Source organism: Schistocerca piceifrons, chromosome 1 (genome assembly GCF_021461385.2).
Source record: "Schistocerca piceifrons isolate TAMUIC-IGC-003096 chromosome 1, iqSchPice1.1, whole genome shotgun sequence".
Classification (NCBI taxonomy): Eukaryota; Metazoa; Arthropoda; class Insecta; order Orthoptera; family Acrididae; genus Schistocerca; species Schistocerca piceifrons.
Window position 1 is genome coordinate 910,867,878 of NC_060138.1, and position 18,891 is coordinate 910,886,768.

An 18,891-nucleotide genomic window follows, 5' to 3' on the forward strand; every position below is an offset into this window, starting at 1 on the left:
GACCTGCAGTGTTTTTTCTGTTGACTTCATGTAAAAATGTTTTTGTAACTACTTCGTTTTTGTACGAGTGCTACTTTCATTCTGTAATTTGCACAAAAATTGTGTGTAACGTTTAACACATGCGAGGTTCTGCACAAGCACACCAGAAGAAAAGCATAAGTAGATTAGAAGTTAGTTCCAAATTTATTATTACAAGCTATATATGGGTCGATCACTGATTAATCATTGCTCTTGTTTCTTGTATAGTACGGTAAAGACAATAGAACAATGCCCCCATCACATATGGAAGGCATCACGAATAAATGGCACAGTACACGAAAAACGCACTTGAAAATAGGAATCATTTCCCGGAACCCATCGCGTAAAATAGAAATAGAAAGAAAATCGTGACTGATAGCAGTAAAAAATTATTTTATAAACAAACCTATTGTATTTGCAGTCACAGGCTTTCATCAACCAATTCCGAGGGTAAAATCAAATTATGCCCGTCTGATATAGAATAAGACAAAACTTCGTTGGAAAATGTATGGTTTTTGAATGTTATTATTTGATCGCTGAATAGTGTCATTTGGACAGGTATGTCTTCTTGTAGAATAGTGAACCGTATATGTGAGAATCGTATGTTTTTCTGTAGTTGCCAAGCTCGTTTACTGTAGTTTATGCTATCTCCAGATGTGCAACTGAGTCTTATATATACTCAATTCTTTTTTTTTGTTTTTTTGTTTTTTCAAGAAATGGTTCAAATGGCTCTGAGCACTGTGGAACTTAACATCTGAGGTCATCAGTCCCCTAGAACTTAGAACTACTTAAATCTAACTAACCTAAGGATATCACACACATCCATGCCCGACGCAGGATTCGAACCTGCGACCGTAGCAGTCGAACGGTTCCGGACTGAAGCGTCTAGAACCACTCGGCCACTGCGGCCGGCTCTTTTTTTTCCAATGAAGTGTTATCATCAGCCTGAAATTACATTTATACACATTTCATTGGTTAGTTCACATAATACCGGTACGCAATGTAGATTCGTTTGATCTTTTTCTTGAAATCTGTTCGTGTGACTTAATAATTTGTGATAAAACCTGGAATTGACCTGAAATTCCCGTATATCCTGCAATTACTCAGGAAATCTCCCTGTTTTCTGCTTCAAAAAACATTCACTGTTTGACTAGCGCAAATTATCGATATGTTTGCACCGAGGCGCAAATTTAATAAACATTCCAACGTAAAATTCGTTCATACATTACCTTGTACGGTGAAATTATTGTTTTTTTATGCTCATCAACCGTTGTACGTGTTAAGCCTAGTTTACACGACGACACTAGGCTGCAGGCAACTGCGCTACCGGCCACTGCAAATGCGCCCAGCGTCTCGTTGGTGAAACTGAACACTTCCGGCGTGTTCCAACTTTGCCGACAATAGCTGCATGAGTTTTCAGGTTATGTGTGTTCGTAGAGTGTAAACAAGCTGAAATATGAAGTGGGAAACGGAGAATAATGTTCGCTTTTGGATATCTATACTTTCCATACGTGTTTGTGGGATTTCAGTGATGCTGATTACAAAAATAAGCAACATATTGCTGCCGCTGAGATAATAACATAGATGGTTTGACAATATCTGAGCTGCAGGGCAAAATTGATTGAGTTAGGAGCTGGTATACAACTGAATTAGGAAAAATACAAGCAAGTGTAATTCTAGCTGTGGCAATGCTCTCGTCTACAGGACCAAAATCCCATCGTTCGAGTTGGCCAACTCTTTGTTAAGGAATATTGTTGACAGGAAGGAAGGCTATACCGAGTCAAGAAGCTGCATTCTTTATTCAGTATTCGTCTATTTAAAACGTCGCTGCAGTGCTCCCCATTCACATATGTTAGAATTTTAAAATATTGCCACTGTACAGATCTATCTTCAAGAGAGTAGTTTGCAAACCATTCTCTTCTTAGTGCGGCCTGCTTCGAATAATTATTGTTGCTAATGTTATAATTATTACTGTTAATGTTAATAATTATTGGTGTTAATGAAGTAGCGTCATTATCAACTAAAACCGTATCTTATAGCATGCCAAGTGTTCTCGATTGTAATGTGCACGCGCATTACTGTACCTTTACTCCTCATTGCATAATTAGCTCTATTTAGAAGAAATGTGAACAGTTCTGGTGACATTCTAAGATAATTAAAAGAACTTCTTGGATCTTCCGTTATAAATTATTTCAGCAAGGATGCTGAACAACCGAGCTGACGTCTTTACTTCATCCAGTCACTAATCGAAACACGTCTCTTATTTTTTTTCTTATGCAGTGATTCCACGCAACAAGCTTTAATTCCATCACAACTCGTGTGACGTGCCTCTGCCAAAACGTTCGTTTCAGACACAACTCTGGAACCCACAAAACGAGAAACTGAAGTGTATACGGGTGTTGCCGTGTCTACAGTCATATATGAAACCACTTGCGTGCAACTCATTCCACGCAACGAGTGGCGCAACCCAATGTCGTCGTGTAAACTAGGCTTTAGGTTGCAGTACGGCGTACTGTTCGTGCTATAGTAGACGTATGCTCTGACAATGGGCAGTAGAGGCAAGGTGATAAGGTTGAATGACAAAGAGAAGGAAAGGGACGTGGGTGGGTGGTGGAAAAACAAATGTTGACCTACCATCTCTCTCTCTCTCTCTCTCTCTCTCTCTCTCTCTCTCTCTTTTTCTGCCTGAAATATGATTCCACAACTAGACGAATTTGTAACGTTTATTTGTGCAACTGCAGTTTCGGCTACGGACTGTTATTCTGCTACGTAATTCCAGCTATTTGAAAATGGCCTACAGCCAAGACTGCAGTAACGCAAATAGAGGTTATAAATTCTGCTATTTGTGTAACCATGCTGTCATTTAGAAAATTCACGGGGCTGAGAACCCACAAGCAAAATATTAATGTATTTGTGTATTCAATGATTTTCCTAGAATTTAACTGGTTTTAGCAATGACACCCAACGGAAAGGTATTGAACGCAGAAATTATAGAAAATAGGTAAATGCAAACCCATCATTGTTTACGAGAATGACAGCTACTATTTCCAAAGCAGAAATCTAACGAATATTTGTGCAATAGTTTGCATGTATAAATAAATTTCAGTTCACTGTTGACGCTTTGGTGACTGAATTCATCTTGCAAGTTGTATAAGTTAATCGCCGTCTTTGCAAGCGTAATAAAATTTTTATTAAGACCAGACGCATTTCGTTTTATTTTAAAGTATCTTCAGTGGCCACTGTATCAATAGCGTCTTTTTCCCTTACAATTTTGTTTGTTATGATTATTAACAGTCCGCAAGCTTTATTTCTTACTATAAACAGTTTTTATTCTTTTCGTTACTCGCAGTTTTGTTGTTGTTTATAGCATTCTTCTTCGTTTTCCACGTGTGTGTGTGTGTGTTGCGTTTTTGGATACAGCACTTTCACTACGCTTGATAAATTCCCATTTCAGTGTTTATTATGTGCAGTGAATGTGCTTGATAAATTCACATTTCTATGTTTATTAAGTGCAGTGAATGAGATGTATGGAGAAACACAACACATACAGTGGAAGACGAACAAGAGTGGAATAAACAACAAAAAACCGTAAGTAACGAAAAGCATAAAAAACTGCTTATTGTAATAAGTAAAGCTTGCGAACTGTTAATAATCATAACAAGAAAAATTGTGAGAGAAGAAACCATATTAATCATCTTGTGGTGCAGTTCTTCTTGTTGTCTCCCTGCTTGCTAGGAAAGTGGGAACTTCTCATCCCAGAAACCATATTGTTACTGTGACCACTGAAGATACTTTAAAATAAAGCGAAACGCGTCTGGTCTTAACAAGAATTTTATTGCAGTTGCAAAAGACGGCAATTAACCTGTACAACTTGTATATGTGCAGCTGCGTAAAAAACGGGGCGAGAAACTAAGAAGACGTATTGCGTCTGTCATTTGCTCGACGACATAATCATCAACGTAACGGGCGAGAAACAAAGTAGACAACATATATAAATCGTATTGCATCTTTCATTTGCACGACGACATAATCATGAACGTAACTGACACCAAGAATGCCGGACAGCACACGGAAACAGAACTTGCCAAGTTACGCTGTAAACTGATTTTTATATTTCCTTCTCGACGCTATGTAGGCGTTAGCGTGACTCATTCTTGCGTGAACGCCTACGTGACCGCGCCCGCCGGTTGTTGGAAGACCCGCCAGGGGGCAACAGAGTCGCGTGACGTCACGCGGTGCTCAGCAGTGCGTCGGCACAGCCGCCAGCGAGCGGCGCCAGTTGGCGCAGCTGCCGCCAGGAGGCAGGTCGTGTGCGTGACGTCACGCGGTGCTCAGCGCGGGTAGGACTGCACGCCGCCGTAGCCGCTCAGTCAGTTCCCGCGGCGACTGCGGCGCGTAGCGTGGAGAGTCCGCGCGCGTGACGTCACGGGGTATCGCGCTCGGCGAGCGTTTCGCGATAAGGGACTCGCACGCGCACACACACATAGGCGGGCCAGTTAGGGCGCCGGCCGCCAGGGGGCAGCAGAGGAGAGCGCTGTTCGCGAGCCGGGCAGTAGTGCATGGCGGCGGCTGCCGGCGCGAGGGCGGCCGCTGCGTGTCGCAGTAGCTCGGCGAGCACCAGCAGCGCGCGCGCAGCCATGCCGCAGTGCGCAGTGGCCACGTGCCGCAACTCGCACCGGAAGACGCGCGGCCGGCGCGTGCGCTACCACCGGTTCCCCGCGGAGGCGGAGGCGCGCGGCCGCTGGGTGGCTGCGTGCGGCCGCGGCTGCGACGGCACCTTCAACGCCAGCACGGCGCGCGTCTGCTCGCTGCACTTCTCCGCGCGCAGCTACGAACGCGACGTGCAGCACGAGCTGCTGGGCCTGCCGCCGCGCTCCCGCCTGCGCCGCGGCGCCGTTCCCGACCGCGCCGTGCCGCACGCGCCGGACGACGCCGCCTCCGCCGCCGCCGAGGAAGACCTCGCCGCTGACGTCAGCTCCTCCGGCGGAGGCGGCGACGGTATCGACGTGCTGCTGGCTCTCGGGCTGACGCCGACGCCGCGCGCCGAGCGCGAGAGACGCCGCCGCCTGGAGGCGGCCGCACAGTCCGCCGCCGATGACGCAGCTGCCGAGCCCGAGGCCGGGGGCGACGCCGCCACAGACCAACAGTAAGTGTGTGCGACAGTGTGCTAGCGTGCGCGCGCACTGCCCGTGTGAGCGAGCCCTGCCGCCTAGCTGAAGAGACGGCGCATCGCCTGTTGCGAAACGGCCGGCTCCTCCTCATTGGTTCGACCGTTGGAAGGGGCCCGACGACGCTCGCATAACGTAGTTGTTGCCGTTGCATTTGCGATATAGCCTCCGCTGTTGCAACCCTGCTGGCGTTGATGCAACACACTGGTTCCTTAGACCACCGTGAGCTAAACAGTGCCATATAAATAAACAAACGCTTTTCTCAGCAGGGCGTTGCGGCGGTTCTGCTATCGTCAAGAATAATACACGTGGCCCAAAACAGCATGGCTGGTCCAATACATAGTTTTGTTCGCGTGTTACTTAAGTATGTGGCTATGCACCAACGATCAAGTGGCGACCTGCGTGGTCTCGTGCTACCGGTGCACCTCAACAGCGCAGAGGTCAAGGGTTCGAGTTTCACTTACGGCATGCGTGTGGTTTTTAAATGTCTTTACTGGTTGCTTCCCGTCTGTACATTGAAGTATGGGCATAATTGTACGCTGGCCCCAAGTGCAATTTCGTTTAAAATATATGACGAGGAAAACAAATGTGGGCACTGCGTAATGTATGTGCATTGCGTGAGTGCGCAAAATTAAGATAACAAAGCCTTAAAGAGGTACTTTAGAGATGGCTGTAAGAGTGAATTTCCAACATATCTAACTTTAAACAGAATAATAGTAAAACAATGAGGCAAAAGTGCTGACGAGGATAAAAAAGCGCAATACTCAATTTCTTCGCATTTCGTACATGTGTTTCATTCCACTGCACGACACGTTTCGGGCATTGTAAATCCTACTCTCAGATGGTTGAGTTGATCTAGTGGAAGTATGCCGTCTTGTAATAAAATTATAGTGTCCCGAATTTGCTAGATGCGAGTGCCCAAGTACGGAAAGATAAATACTCGCATATACAAATAATCCGCAACGTCCGAAGACGGAACAACGGGGTCTCGGGACGTGTCGTGAAGTGTAACAAAATGCGCATATGTGCATGTGTCCGCATATATTTCCTGTAAATGGTAGTGTAGTCAAGATTGAACGCACATTTATGGATATAATCATGTAGGTTAAGAACCTTCCAGAATTATATAAGCTGCTAGTTATGTAAGTTCAAAGAAATTCCCGCCCAGTTATTCAGTGGTGTAAAAAGTAAAATTCGTAACGCAAGTGGAAGACAGCATAAACAGCTCGAAAGATCATATCGGTTCGAAATTCCTGCCCGTCTCTCTCGTTAATCATAATTCGGTGTCTCTGTAACAGTCTTAACATAGATTTGTTACAGGAATGCAGGTTTAAGGAATTATTTAACAGCCGTTTCCATATTTCCGGATGTACAGTACCAGTAGAATTGATTCGCATGTCGGTATACACACTCTTCCGTACACATAGAAACTACAAATTTGAAATATTCTGTCAGGATTTTATTCAGCCAATATTTGTTTACGGGTTTACACTATCAGCTATAAATGTTACTAATTCAAACATGTGAGTGCCAGAAGGAAGTCCATTGTTTAAGTGCATTGCCGAATTCCCTTAACTATGTACGATTGTACCGAATGCTTAAGGCAGGCATTAGCAATATCGTTTTGGCTACTGGGTACATGATTAGATGCTTTAGTGGGGTAAGGTGTGTAAAGACAAGGCAACTTTCATTTGTTCGTGGTAGTGCAGCCTTTCTGTAACTGTCGCCGTGTCACTTGAACATCGGCCTCCAGACACTCAACTGAATTATGTCAGTAGTTAACTACAAACTCGCTGTAAATCAAAGAAAGCTAGTTTACTTTTCAATGTAGCAACAAGATGAAGAGTGAAGGCAGTTGAATTCTGGGGTTGAACTGTTGGCGACAGTCAGTCATTGTTGCCGGTTGTATTTAAATGCTGCAGTGTTGCAGCAGTTTCCAGACATTCTGGTTGCGTAGTAATAACACTTATACCTAGAGCAGACGTCGACATATTTTACTCAACCAAAGAATATCTTTGTGTGTGTCTTTGTAGCACGAAATTTCGCTTACTCTGGCATTTTCGCACAAGTGTTTGCCCCGTGGAGAACCACATTTGCAGACTACGGGTATTCAGGAATTAGTGATCAGATCTTTTAAAATTATGTACTTCACGAAGCATAAAATTGTAAGCCTTTGGTTGCTTAAAAGTTCATCATAACTATCGTCATCTGTATCTTTCGTTTATGTTGAGGCTACCTACCCAAGATGATTGATGTGATGTGGAAATACCACGCAGGCTGTGTCGCGTCGAGTCTGCGTGTGTTCATTGGTATGATGTTGGGAAGCTGAGGCTAGAGAAAAAAAAATGCTTGTTGGGACACTTGTGTTGTCTATACAAAACTGCGAAGAACGGGATTTAGTCGAGGTAGTTTTAATGGTGGCCAATAGACGTAAAGTATATAAGAAAGGCAATGTGAATGGACATAGGTGTAGTCACCTCTCAACACAGCAACGAAATGCTTAAAAAAATTGAACCGCCAAACGTTGCGGTAAGGCGTGTCATACCTCACTAAAATGTACTTTGACAATTTTAAGATCCAGTTGAATCTGAGAGCTCCCATTAGCGCCCTTCTTGCCCATCCACAAGAAACAAGATAGTAAACATCCTTCGTGCAGTCGTGCAGAAGCATACAAGCAGTCGTTCTCTCTCTCTCTCTCTCTCTCTCTCTCTCTCTCTCTCTATCTATCTCTCTCTCTCTCATATATTCTGGACATTATTTTTAATGCCGCCCAATAGTTCATTGGACGTAGTTGCTAAGGAAGATGCGTATAAGAAGGATGGTCTCTAATGATTTATAGGTCACTTTGTTCTAGGAAGCTATGCAATAGCTGATGACTCATTCCGTTTCAGAGAGCTGCGAGGTACTGATTTTACAGTCTTCCTCTTGGCACGGGAAGAGGTGACGGTGTTTGGAGAAACTGGACATTGGAAGTGATTAGTCCCCAGTATTTGATGCAAACTGATTTCTTATCCTAGAGTTTCTAATGACGTGAAAAGATTAATTTACTCTGAAAAAGTTTGAGGGCAAAAGGAAGCACATTTCGTGGGCCTACCGGAAGGCACAAAGAGATTCCAAATTCTTCACGGTGCGGATAGTAATGAAAGTCTTCATTTTACTAATATTCAGCAGTACGGTGTGGAAAACTGACAACGGCCGGGAGAGCGGTATGCTGCCACAATGCAGCAGTAACTGTTGTCGCTGCAGTTCTGTCTTGTTTTAATATTCGGGTTGATTGATAATGCGTAGAATGTTTCGCCAATAGTGGCGGAGACACACGAAGATAAACGGAGTAGGTTCTGCGGCTATAACTTCCATTTTGCTTAGCTGCCAGACTATTTCGGCTGGAGTAATGGTAGAATTCCTTGCCCTTAACACAGTATCATCGGTATGATCGTCTGTGGCTCCAGTGCAAGCACTAAGTCATTAGTTCTCCCTTTTTGTCAAACAGTCAACAATGTCATACAAGCGGAGTAGTTTTAAGAATCGAGGGCGACGATCACGTCGTTCAGAAACTCTTACAAAGGTGTTTTCGTATGTAATGTACAGACCACGTTGGACATGTTTTGGGGTTTTTATTGTGAGGACGATTGAAACGTAACCGCTAGTATGGAGATCATTCTCACTATCAAAATGCTCGTCAGCATGCACAAGACAATTGCCGGTAATAGCTACAACCACAGGTTGCAAAGGAATCTGTGACATTCTCAAACAGCTTGATGCTCAGAAAATAATAAAAACTGCCAAACAGGCAGCTGTAGACGAAGAAAGAGCATACCTGCGCCTGTTACAGCCGGTGCAAATGCCATTGGACTCAACTAAGATGCGGAATCAGGTCCTGCTAAACTCAAGTAAAAACTTGAAACATTCATTTGACTCATCGAATAAGAACTTTGTCGTGGGAACATGGCTATGAGCTGAGTAGAGTCCAAAACAGAACATAGCACAATTACAAGTGCAAAGTTTGCGCAATGGAAAGCAGACGATAACGGACCCTTCTGTTTCTTGTGGTGTTTCCCATGCGTTACTATGGCCCCCGCACGCAGCGTCGGGAACTGCCAACATTCTAGCGCTCACCACATTAACAAAATGGCTCTGACCACTATAGGACTCAACATCTATGGTCATTAGTCCCCTCACCACATTAACAGACGGCCGATGTTTCGTGCTATGTTTTTGCTACAAATGCTACGCATGCTCGCAGGCCCCCTTCTGACAGCTGACATCGACAGCGCGAGCGTAGTTTGAATTGTTGCTAGCCCAAATCGTGCGATGCCGAAACGGAAATATTTTGCGTTAGCATTGACCATGTCATGGTCGCACGATGATTCCACACGGCAGCCAATATGCAACAGTATAACGGACTGGGTGAGATGTGACGTTTGAATCCAGAAAGGCCGGCCCACGATTTAAACATTATTATTATTATTATTATTATTAAGCATTACAATCCATGAAGGCTTTTTGCTGCAGAATGGACAATGTTGAACCACTTTGCTCTGTCTTTACAAGTAATTTGCCACTGTCTGTCATGTCCTAGTTTTCTGAGATCGTCTTGAATATTGTCCAAGTATCTCATGCGTGGGCGTCCAAGAGGTCGTCTTCCGGTGGGAATCTCTTCAGTCACTTTCTTGATGGTCCTGTTTGGTGGTGCTCTGATGACATGCCCTATCCATTTCAGTCTTTTGGCTTTAATTTTGGCCACTATATCGGAGTCTTTATATAATTTGTAAATTTCATTGTTATTTAGCAATCTCCATTCATCACTGATCCTATCTCTTATGGGTCCAAATATTTTTCTCAAAATTTTTCGTTCAAATACTCTTAATCTGTTTTCCTCTTTTTTTGTGAGAGTCCAGGTTTCAGATCCATAGGTGAGTACTGGTATAATCAATGATTTGTATACTTGTAGTTTGGTGTTCCTAGAAATTAACTTGCTTTTGAAAACTGTCAAGAGACTATAGTAGCATTTGTTAGCCTTCTGAATTCGTGATTCTATTTCAATTTTTATGGAGTTGTCAGAGGTTACTATTGTACCAAGGTAATTAAATTCATTTGTCTTTGTGAAAGCTGTGTTATTAATTTGCAGTACATTATTATTTGATGGATAGCGGGATAAGATAAAGTACATTGTTTTGTCTGTATTCAGCTGGAGGCCTGTGCCCTTTGTGGCTTTAATTAATTGTGCTGTAAGAAGCTTCAAATCATTCTCACTGTCAGATAATAATGCAATGTCATCAGCGTATGCTACAATGTTAATTTTGCTTTCCAGTTGTGCTCCAATTTGTAGTAGCTTTACTTTTTGGATTATTCTATTGATTACTATGTTAAAAAGAACTGGTGAGAGTGAATCCCCTTGTTTGACTCCAGTTTTAACCTCAAAGTCTTCAGAAAGTTTGCTAGCTACTTTTATTTTGTATTTTGAGTTTAAAGTGCAAGATTTTATTAAATTTATCAATTTGTTAGGGATGCCAATCTGCCTCATGCACTTCCATAAATATTCCCTGTTGATACTGTCAAAAGCTTTTTTAAAATCAATGAAAAGCATATGTACATTTTGATTGAATTCATATTTCTTTTCACCCAACATCCTTAGGACATATATATTGTCAATAGTCGATCTGTTAGGTCTAAATCCACATTGGGCATCATCTAGGGAGTCTTCAACGTAAGGGCTTATCCTTGCTAACAGTATATTTGTCAGAATTTTATATGTTGTGTTTAGTAACGCAATTCCTCTGTAGTTTGAACAATTTGTTGGGTCCCCCTTCTTGTATATAGGGCACACAACTACTTCTTTCCAATCATGTGGGACCTGTTCCTGCTTCCAGATGTTGGTGATGATTTTGTGTAAGCAGTTTACAAAAGGAAATTTACTGAGCTTCCATATATCTGTGTCTATACCATCACTTCCAGGAGCTTTATGTCTCTTCAGCTTCTTGATGCTTTCTTTAATTTCTGCTAAGCTGGGCTCTTCGTCCGATGGGTCAGCAGTAAGATATTCATTGTCATCTTCCTGAGAGACGCTTATAGTTGGAGCATTTAGTAACTCATTAAAATATTCCTTCCATCTGTTAGCAATGTCACTTCTTTCTGTTAGCAAGGAGCCATCTGGGTCTGTTATGAACTGTCCATAATTTTTTATATTCCCACTTTTAAACATATTTATGCTCTTGAAAAATCCTCTGGAGTCTGTGGTACGGTCATTCTCAGCTCTTTTTAATTTGTAATTCATAAAATCCCTTTTCTTTTTCCTAATGAGTTTCCTGGCAAGTTTCTGTTTCTCTTCAAAAATAAGTTTGTTTTGTGTTATTGGTTTTTGTAGGAATTTTTCCCTTGCTAATTTTCTATCTTCGATAGCGTTCGAGCACTCGGCATCAAACCAGGGGTTCTTAGTTGTAGTAAAATGTCCCAAAACTGAGGTAGTTACTCGTGTGATATTTTCTTTCAGAGCGTTCCAGGCTTGATTAGTATCATCATTGTTAATTTTACTTTCCACTTCAGGTTTGTGTGTTTCTAATTCTCTAATGTACTGGTTGAGAATGTTTGGGTTTTTCAGTTTCATTGTATTAAACCTAGGAACACCATTTAATTTAGACCATTTATGTCTTGAGAGTGAGATCTTGAACTTGGCTTTTACAAGAAAGTGATCCGAATCACAGTCTGCTCCCCTTTGACTTCTGATATCATGTATGCATTTATGATGTTGTTTTTCGATTAATACATGATCAATTTGATTTTTTGTGATGCCATCTCTTGAAGCCCATGTTTGTTTATGTATATCTTTATGTGCAAAATATGTACTTTTGATCAACATGTTTTTGGAAGTGGCAAAGCTAATAAGTTTTGTTCCGTTTTCATTACTCTGCTGATGTAGACTATGAGGTCCAATTGTAGGTTTATAATGATTTTCATGTCCTAACTTGGCATTGAAATCTCCTAGAATTATTTTAATTGAATTTTTCGAGAATGTATCATATACCTGTTCCAATTTGTTGTAAAATTCTTCTTTAATATTGTCCTCTTTATCCTCTGTTGGAGCATGGCAATTTATAACATTTAAAGTCTTATATTTGCATTGAATCGTAATGTGAGATATCCTTTCATTCACTGCCTCAAATTTCCTAATAAAAGGTAACAGTTTGTTGTTTATTATAAATCCTGTCCCTAGTGCATGTATTTGTGTATCATTTCCCCCATACATTATTGTATACTTATTTTTGTTTATACTTCCATTACCCGTCCATCTGGTTTCTTGTACTGCAACTAAATCCATTTTATACCTTTCAAGTTCCTGTATGGCATTTATCAGTGATCCTGATCTATAGAGACTTAATACATTCCATGTTCCCATATTCATAACCTTTAAATTTTGCAAGTTCGTCATCAAGTTTGGTGGCCCAGCATTCTTGTCATTCTGATTCGTAGCAATCCATTTTCTCCTACAGGATCCTGTGATAGGGTCGCTGGCCCTAAGCACAACCCCCAACCTGGAGGACCAGGGTCTTGATTTCGGGGATGCCTACCCCTAGAGCAGTTGCTTTCACTTCAGCTAACGAACTTGCTCTGCCCGGCCTGTTGGTCCGCGGGAGGTATTTGATTTCCCTCCTACCACCCATATCTGGGAGGCGTTCCCCGATCCGCCACCTGGGGACGCGCCCTCTAGGAGTTACAGGCTCTCCCGAGGGGATTTAAACATTGCTTTCGTAAATTGAATTACGATAGACTGCAATTACGGGGTGGGGGCGGGGGCAATGTTGCCAGTTTGCAGCCAGCCACGCTTCACAAGGCACTGCTCGTACATACACAAAAAGGCAATACAGCGAGTATGTGGCGCCCGAGAAAGAACTAAGATTGGCTGGCTGATGGCCCCTACCACTCGACAAGTTATTTTAATGGAAATACAGTGGTTGCTGTTCCTTGAGAGCGGTGTCTTCCTAGTACTGTTTCTTGAAACACAGGACCACCCCCACCCCCCCCATCCCCCGAAATACCATCTGTTATCTGCAGTAAGCAACAATTGCTGCTGAAGGCTTTCTCGATAATGTCACACCTCGATCTGCATCTTGCTATTCTTGCTCAGAGCTTCCACGTCAGAAGTGCACGAATCCAGAAAGGTATCCGTTGGAAAGGTGTCTCCTGCAAGAAATAATCAGTTATTTGAATAGAGAGCGCTATGCACTGTGATCTTATTTCTTTGGATATTGAAGGTTTATCCGCTAACTCACTGAACTAGTTGCCTAACAGTTTCACCATTATTATTTAAAGATCGGCATCATTTCTACCACGCAGATATTTTAAATTAATACAACAAACCGCGTTACCTGCTCATTTCAAACGTTTGCCCTTAAAGTGGAAACATTCTCGTAAGTAGTATAAAATAGAAATTACAAACCATAGAGAGCTTGAAACAGCATTTCTATTTTATACTACCTACGAAAATGATGGGTTCACGTCTACTGTGCACATACGAATGAGCAAACACTCGAAACTAGTTCCTCGTTTCTCTAAAATTTCTCATCTAGTACAGTGTCCTCATTTTCCTGGATGTGGCAATTTTTTTTTTACAATTGTCATATATAGACAAGGTTGGAGATCGTAGTTACATAAAACAAATCGTTGATGGTGTACAGTAACGAACCACAAATTGGTTTCGCGTTAAATTATTCAAAAAGTACCGTTACCGCTTTCGAATTTTTTACGATTCATCATCAGATGGTTTTTTTCACGCTTTCATTAGTATAGATTATACATTGGTTTCCTGGGAGCTGCTGTGAAATGTCCTTCTCTATTAGCAGTTTTCTTGCAATGAAATACATTCTCAAGGATGGTTGTATTGACATAGTCAAAAACGTTTCCCTGCATTGTAAACCACTTTCGTTCGGTCACAGAACAAATGTTCAGTGTGCAAAACCTGTGGTGCACATTGAAAATTCATTTCGTGACCTAACAAAAGTGGTTGGGATTTCATTAGGTATCGTACCACACATTAAAAGGCGCGGCTTGGTTGAATACATGCCGGCTTGGTAGATGAGCTTGTTCGCCCAGGTGACTGTCCACTCTCTGTAAAAAGGAATCTGAGTTGTTCTTGGAATTAGAGGGAGGTCTTGTGAAACCGACACAGACCAGCTAAGGAAAGACGACAAAAAAAAAACATACGAGGCATGTTCAGAAGGTTAAGGTAGTAGATATCTGTTTTTAGAGAGTGTATTCGAAAACAATCAGAAGATATTGTTGATACACTTGTTGACTACTTTTCCACAAACTCATCAGCGCATCCAGTAATTGGCGGTGGCAGAGGCTTCTTTATGTCGTCGTCGGTGAACTCTTTAGCGAGTTCCTACCCCCACTTCAGAATGTCTTTCTGCATCTTCTCTCCTGTTGAAAATTTAATTCCGCTCGTGTGTCTTCTGGAAGGTGAAAAGATCATAACCAGAGAACACCAAGTCAGTGGAGCCAAAGAGCGTCTTGCTGGTTAAAGGTGTGTGAAGAAGGGCGTTATCGTGCAACAAAAAGCATATTCCTCTCGTCAGGATACCCTCATATTTTTGTTTTAAATGCTTCTTTTGAGTTTTTTAGGGTCTCACAGTATCTTTGTGTATTGGTGGTCGCCCCCGGAGACTGAAATTCGGCCAAAAATTTGTTTTTGGCCCAAACACACTGAGGCAATGATTTTTTTTGTCCGAAATTGTGATTGTTGTGGGGGATTGGTGTGACATCATTGTGACGACTGTCGTTTTGTGTCAGGCTTGCAGTGAGCCACCCTTCTCACTCCAGACACAACAGAGCTCAGAAAATCCTCACCTTCCAATTCAAGTCGCCAAGAATCTCACGAGCGCTATTGATCAGATTTTTCTTGTGTTGCTCTATCACTTGTTTTGTGACCCATCTCGCGCACAGTTTCAGGTATCCCAACGTTTCTGTGACTGTCTGTTACAGTAGAGTTTTGGTAATAACGTAGAAATTTAATCCACTGTTAATCGGCGGGCTACACGAACAGTTTCCGCGATTGTTTTGCACATCATCGGTCGCAAAGGAAGTTCTTCCACTCTTCTGTTCACCAAGGATATTTCTTCTTTCTCCGCTAAATTCCCTACATCAATTGCATACACTCGTTCTGTTCACTACATCTTCACCATAAACCGTTTTGATTCGCAAAATAGTTTCCGTAGGTGTAACGTGAATTGACCTGCTACCGTATTCCTGCGATGTTTGCTCTGGTCAGAGGATCCCCCTCCACTGCTGTTACCAACTGTCAAAAACAACAGCCCGTTATGGTCACAGTACACTTACTTTCTGAGCATGCTTCGCAGAAAGAGATACTCGGGATCTCGCTCAATCACGGAAGTTGAACAACGTCGGGCCCGGTTAGTACTCTGCTAGATAACCGCCAGGGAACACCGGGTTCCTTTGGCTCGGATACGCAAGTCGCCGATGGGGCGACCAACTGAAAGACTTGCACCAGGCCGTTGCGCCATACATTTTCATCTACCTTCGGCGATAGCTGGCAAGTGGGACATGGGTGAAGACGAAATTGCCTGGCACGGATGACCTCCTTTTAATTTGAATATGTGAAAGAGGGACGCGAAATGATAACTGGGATCAAAAGAACCGTTGGTTGGATAATCAGCGTGGGAGAATGCCGTGTTTTATTTCTTTCGCATCATTTTTCGTTCTGCTGCTTACTGAATGAAGGAACTGTATTGTGTGCACGTGTGTTTGACTGCAGCTCCGTATAGGGCGAGTCTTGGCTCAGCGCATACGTGCATATAAATTAGTTTACTGCTGTAACCGGTACTGTAAGGTAGGGGAAGGGAGATGATGAGGAGAAGCAGAAAACGTTCTGTCCAAAACGGTATTGTTAAAGGCAGAGGACTGGCGCACTGTGCAAGTAATGCCTGGGGATTTGTTGTAGAAACCACCAGTAGGGCTAGCGCCTGAAGATGGTAGAGACAGAGCGGACCTTGTACTGAACCCAACTGCGCCGTAAATGCGTTCGCGGCGGAACTAAAGACTTTCGTTCTGGTGGACAGTAAATGTACTATTCGCATGGCTTTGAAGAGTCGGCGCACGCTCCGATCACTACATTTTGCTTCCAGCGGTGTACCCCGCGAGGCGTGAAAGAATTCCGCACAGTATGCTCAACACGTACTGCTCTTAAGAGCACGCATGTCCCCGTTTTATTGTCTCACGCGTATCGGCCGCGAAACGCCCGCCGCAGATGGGGCTGTCCTTGTGCCGGTGACTGCGCAATCTGTTATTTGGCCTTCAACTTCGCGTTGTTTTTAAACAGGTGCCTGGAGTGTAGCCTACTTTACAAGCACCCAGCGGGAATGCACCTTGTGAAAGCATTTCATTGCGCTGTACAAGTAGAGCGGGAGGGATACCAATTCTACACCATCTACATGTACGCGATTACTCTGCAATTCTGTTTGACACAGGATTTGTAGAACCACATTCGGACTTCTTCGACTGCTCCACTCTCGACTAGCATAAATGAAGAAATCTTCCCGTGCGAGCTCGGATTCTTTTATTTTATTACGATTACTCCCTGTGTATGTGGGAGGCAACAAAATATTTTGGCATTAAGCGGAGAAGCTTGTGACTGAAATTTTATTAAAAGGTTTCGCTTTTGTTTGAATGACATCCACCCCAACTTGCTTATCATATTCGTGACACACACACTCCCCTATTTTGCGATACACAAAAGGAGCTGCCCTTCTAACTTTTTCGGTGTGCTCCGTCAATCCAATCCGGCCAAAACATCATTCCGCTTAGTAATATCTCAGAAGAGGATGGACTTCAGAGAGCACGCGTGTCTGTGATAACGTCTCTGACACTTTTTTTTTTTTTCTTGAATCAGCAGGATTTTATGAAGCTGAATGACGGAAAGACTCGCCCTGTGTTCTCATGGTACTGCAGGCAGTTTGAGGGCCAGGCACACACGGCTAGATGGGGCGGTACAAGCCCTTCCTGCAGGCAGGTAGCTGCGGGTTTCCCGGTTCTGCTTTTGTGCGTCGTTCAGCTGCCTCCGACCTGAAGGCGGTCTCCGCCAGAGGCAGAGTATAATACAGGCAAACGCTGCCTTGGCAGTGAAGCGAGTTGAAACAAACCTTCCGTCGTATTTTATCTAGTCTAAACACAGGGTGTGGTGTAAAATGCAGAAACCACACACCGTAGCGACGATATATTATCGTCTTATTAACGTTTGCAGCTCAAAAGGCACCTCTTCTATCTGTTCTTGAATATTGTTCATCAATGTGGCATCCTTGCCAGGTAGGACTGTCGGAAAAAAAAATAAATAAAGAAGACCCAACGAAGAGCGGCGCGTGTCGCCACGGGGTTGGTTCAATTAGTGCGAGAGCGTTAAAGAGATGCTCAGGAAACGTTAGTGGGAGACACTACAAGACAGGCGTTGTGCATCACGGAGAGTTCCTGTTGAAATCTAAAGTGAAAACTTTCCGCGAAGAGTCGGACAACATACTACTTCCTCCCCACATATAGCTCGCGAAATGACCACGACGAGAAAATTCGAAAAATTACAGCTAATACAGACGCTTACCTTTTCGCACGTGGAAAAGGGGGGTGGGGGGAATCAGCTAGTAGTACCAAATGTACCCTCCACCACGCTCCGTTAGGTGGCTTGCGGTGTGAGATGTAAATGTATAAACTCTCTAGTTTGATGGAAACTGTAGAGGTAGGAAAGGCTAAAAAAAAATTTAACACATGGGAAGAACAGATGAATTAAATCGTTTTTATTTCAGTGCGTGATTAATACCTAGCTTAAGGTTTCATCAGGAACGATCACAATGTAAACCAGAAATTCTAATCGGGAATGGTGTTCACATTAACACTTTCATTTCACTGATCGATTATTTAGTTTTTTCCTTCGATGTAATTTTGTTCATCTTCTCAGATTAAAAAATCCTGAATTTCATAGAAAGCTTGGGATGGAGGGGTGAAGGCAATTGGGCAAGTGGCTGACAGGATTTGTACGTTTCAAAATGCACAAAATTAAATTTTACGGGTGTTATTGTTCAGATCGCCTCAACGCCTCTGTTTCTGCTGTGGTGTTCTTCAGGAGCGACGGATGACACGTACGCGTATTTGTTAAAGTTTTAACTTTTCTTTTTTCTTCACAGCATACTGCTAATTCAGAGTTCGCGTTAGCTATCATTTTTTCTGTAGTAAGCTTTGGCGTAGAGTAAAAAAAAAGGTACTGTGTTAAAGAGAAAACAGTATAACTTCTCATTTCATTTAGACGTTTCATTTAAATTTCTACGTTTTCAGTCGTAAGTAGAATGCTACTGAAAGAGTTCCCAGCAAACAATTAGGTGAAAGAAGCCTTCATGAATATTTTTCGCGTGAAGTAAGAGAATACTGGGCCAAGCACGACTAAATGCAACCCCTCTCAGTATCCACCACGCATTCTACATTAGCTCATGTGATTCGCTTGGAGATCCATTTTCTGTGGGAACCTTGGGTTATCACTAGTCACTCCGAAGGGAAACGTACGCTCTTGTTTGATAATTGTATTTTAATAATAACAACCTGTAGATCTTTCTCAGAAGAGGGTGATTGGGCACGAAAGTTCATTGTTTAGGAGCAGATGACTCGTGTAAGACTCATCAGCAGTTCCCTGATGCAGCGCCTTTGTCGGTATTTA

General features: G+C 42.8%; 1 protein-coding gene across 1 annotated transcript in view; it reads left to right on the forward strand.

Annotated features, from left to right (window-relative positions):
* Positions 1-4,655: 4,655 nt before the first annotated feature.
* Positions 4,656-18,891, forward strand: part of LOC124776490 (actin cytoskeleton-regulatory complex protein PAN1-like) — a 581,518-nt gene continuing 567,282 nt past the window's right edge. Inside the window, exon 1 of the mRNA XM_047251509.1 lies at positions 4,656-5,164. Within this exon, the coding sequence (XP_047107465.1) occupies positions 4,656-5,164 (509 nt within the window). The remainder of the gene's footprint in view (positions 5,165-18,891) is intronic.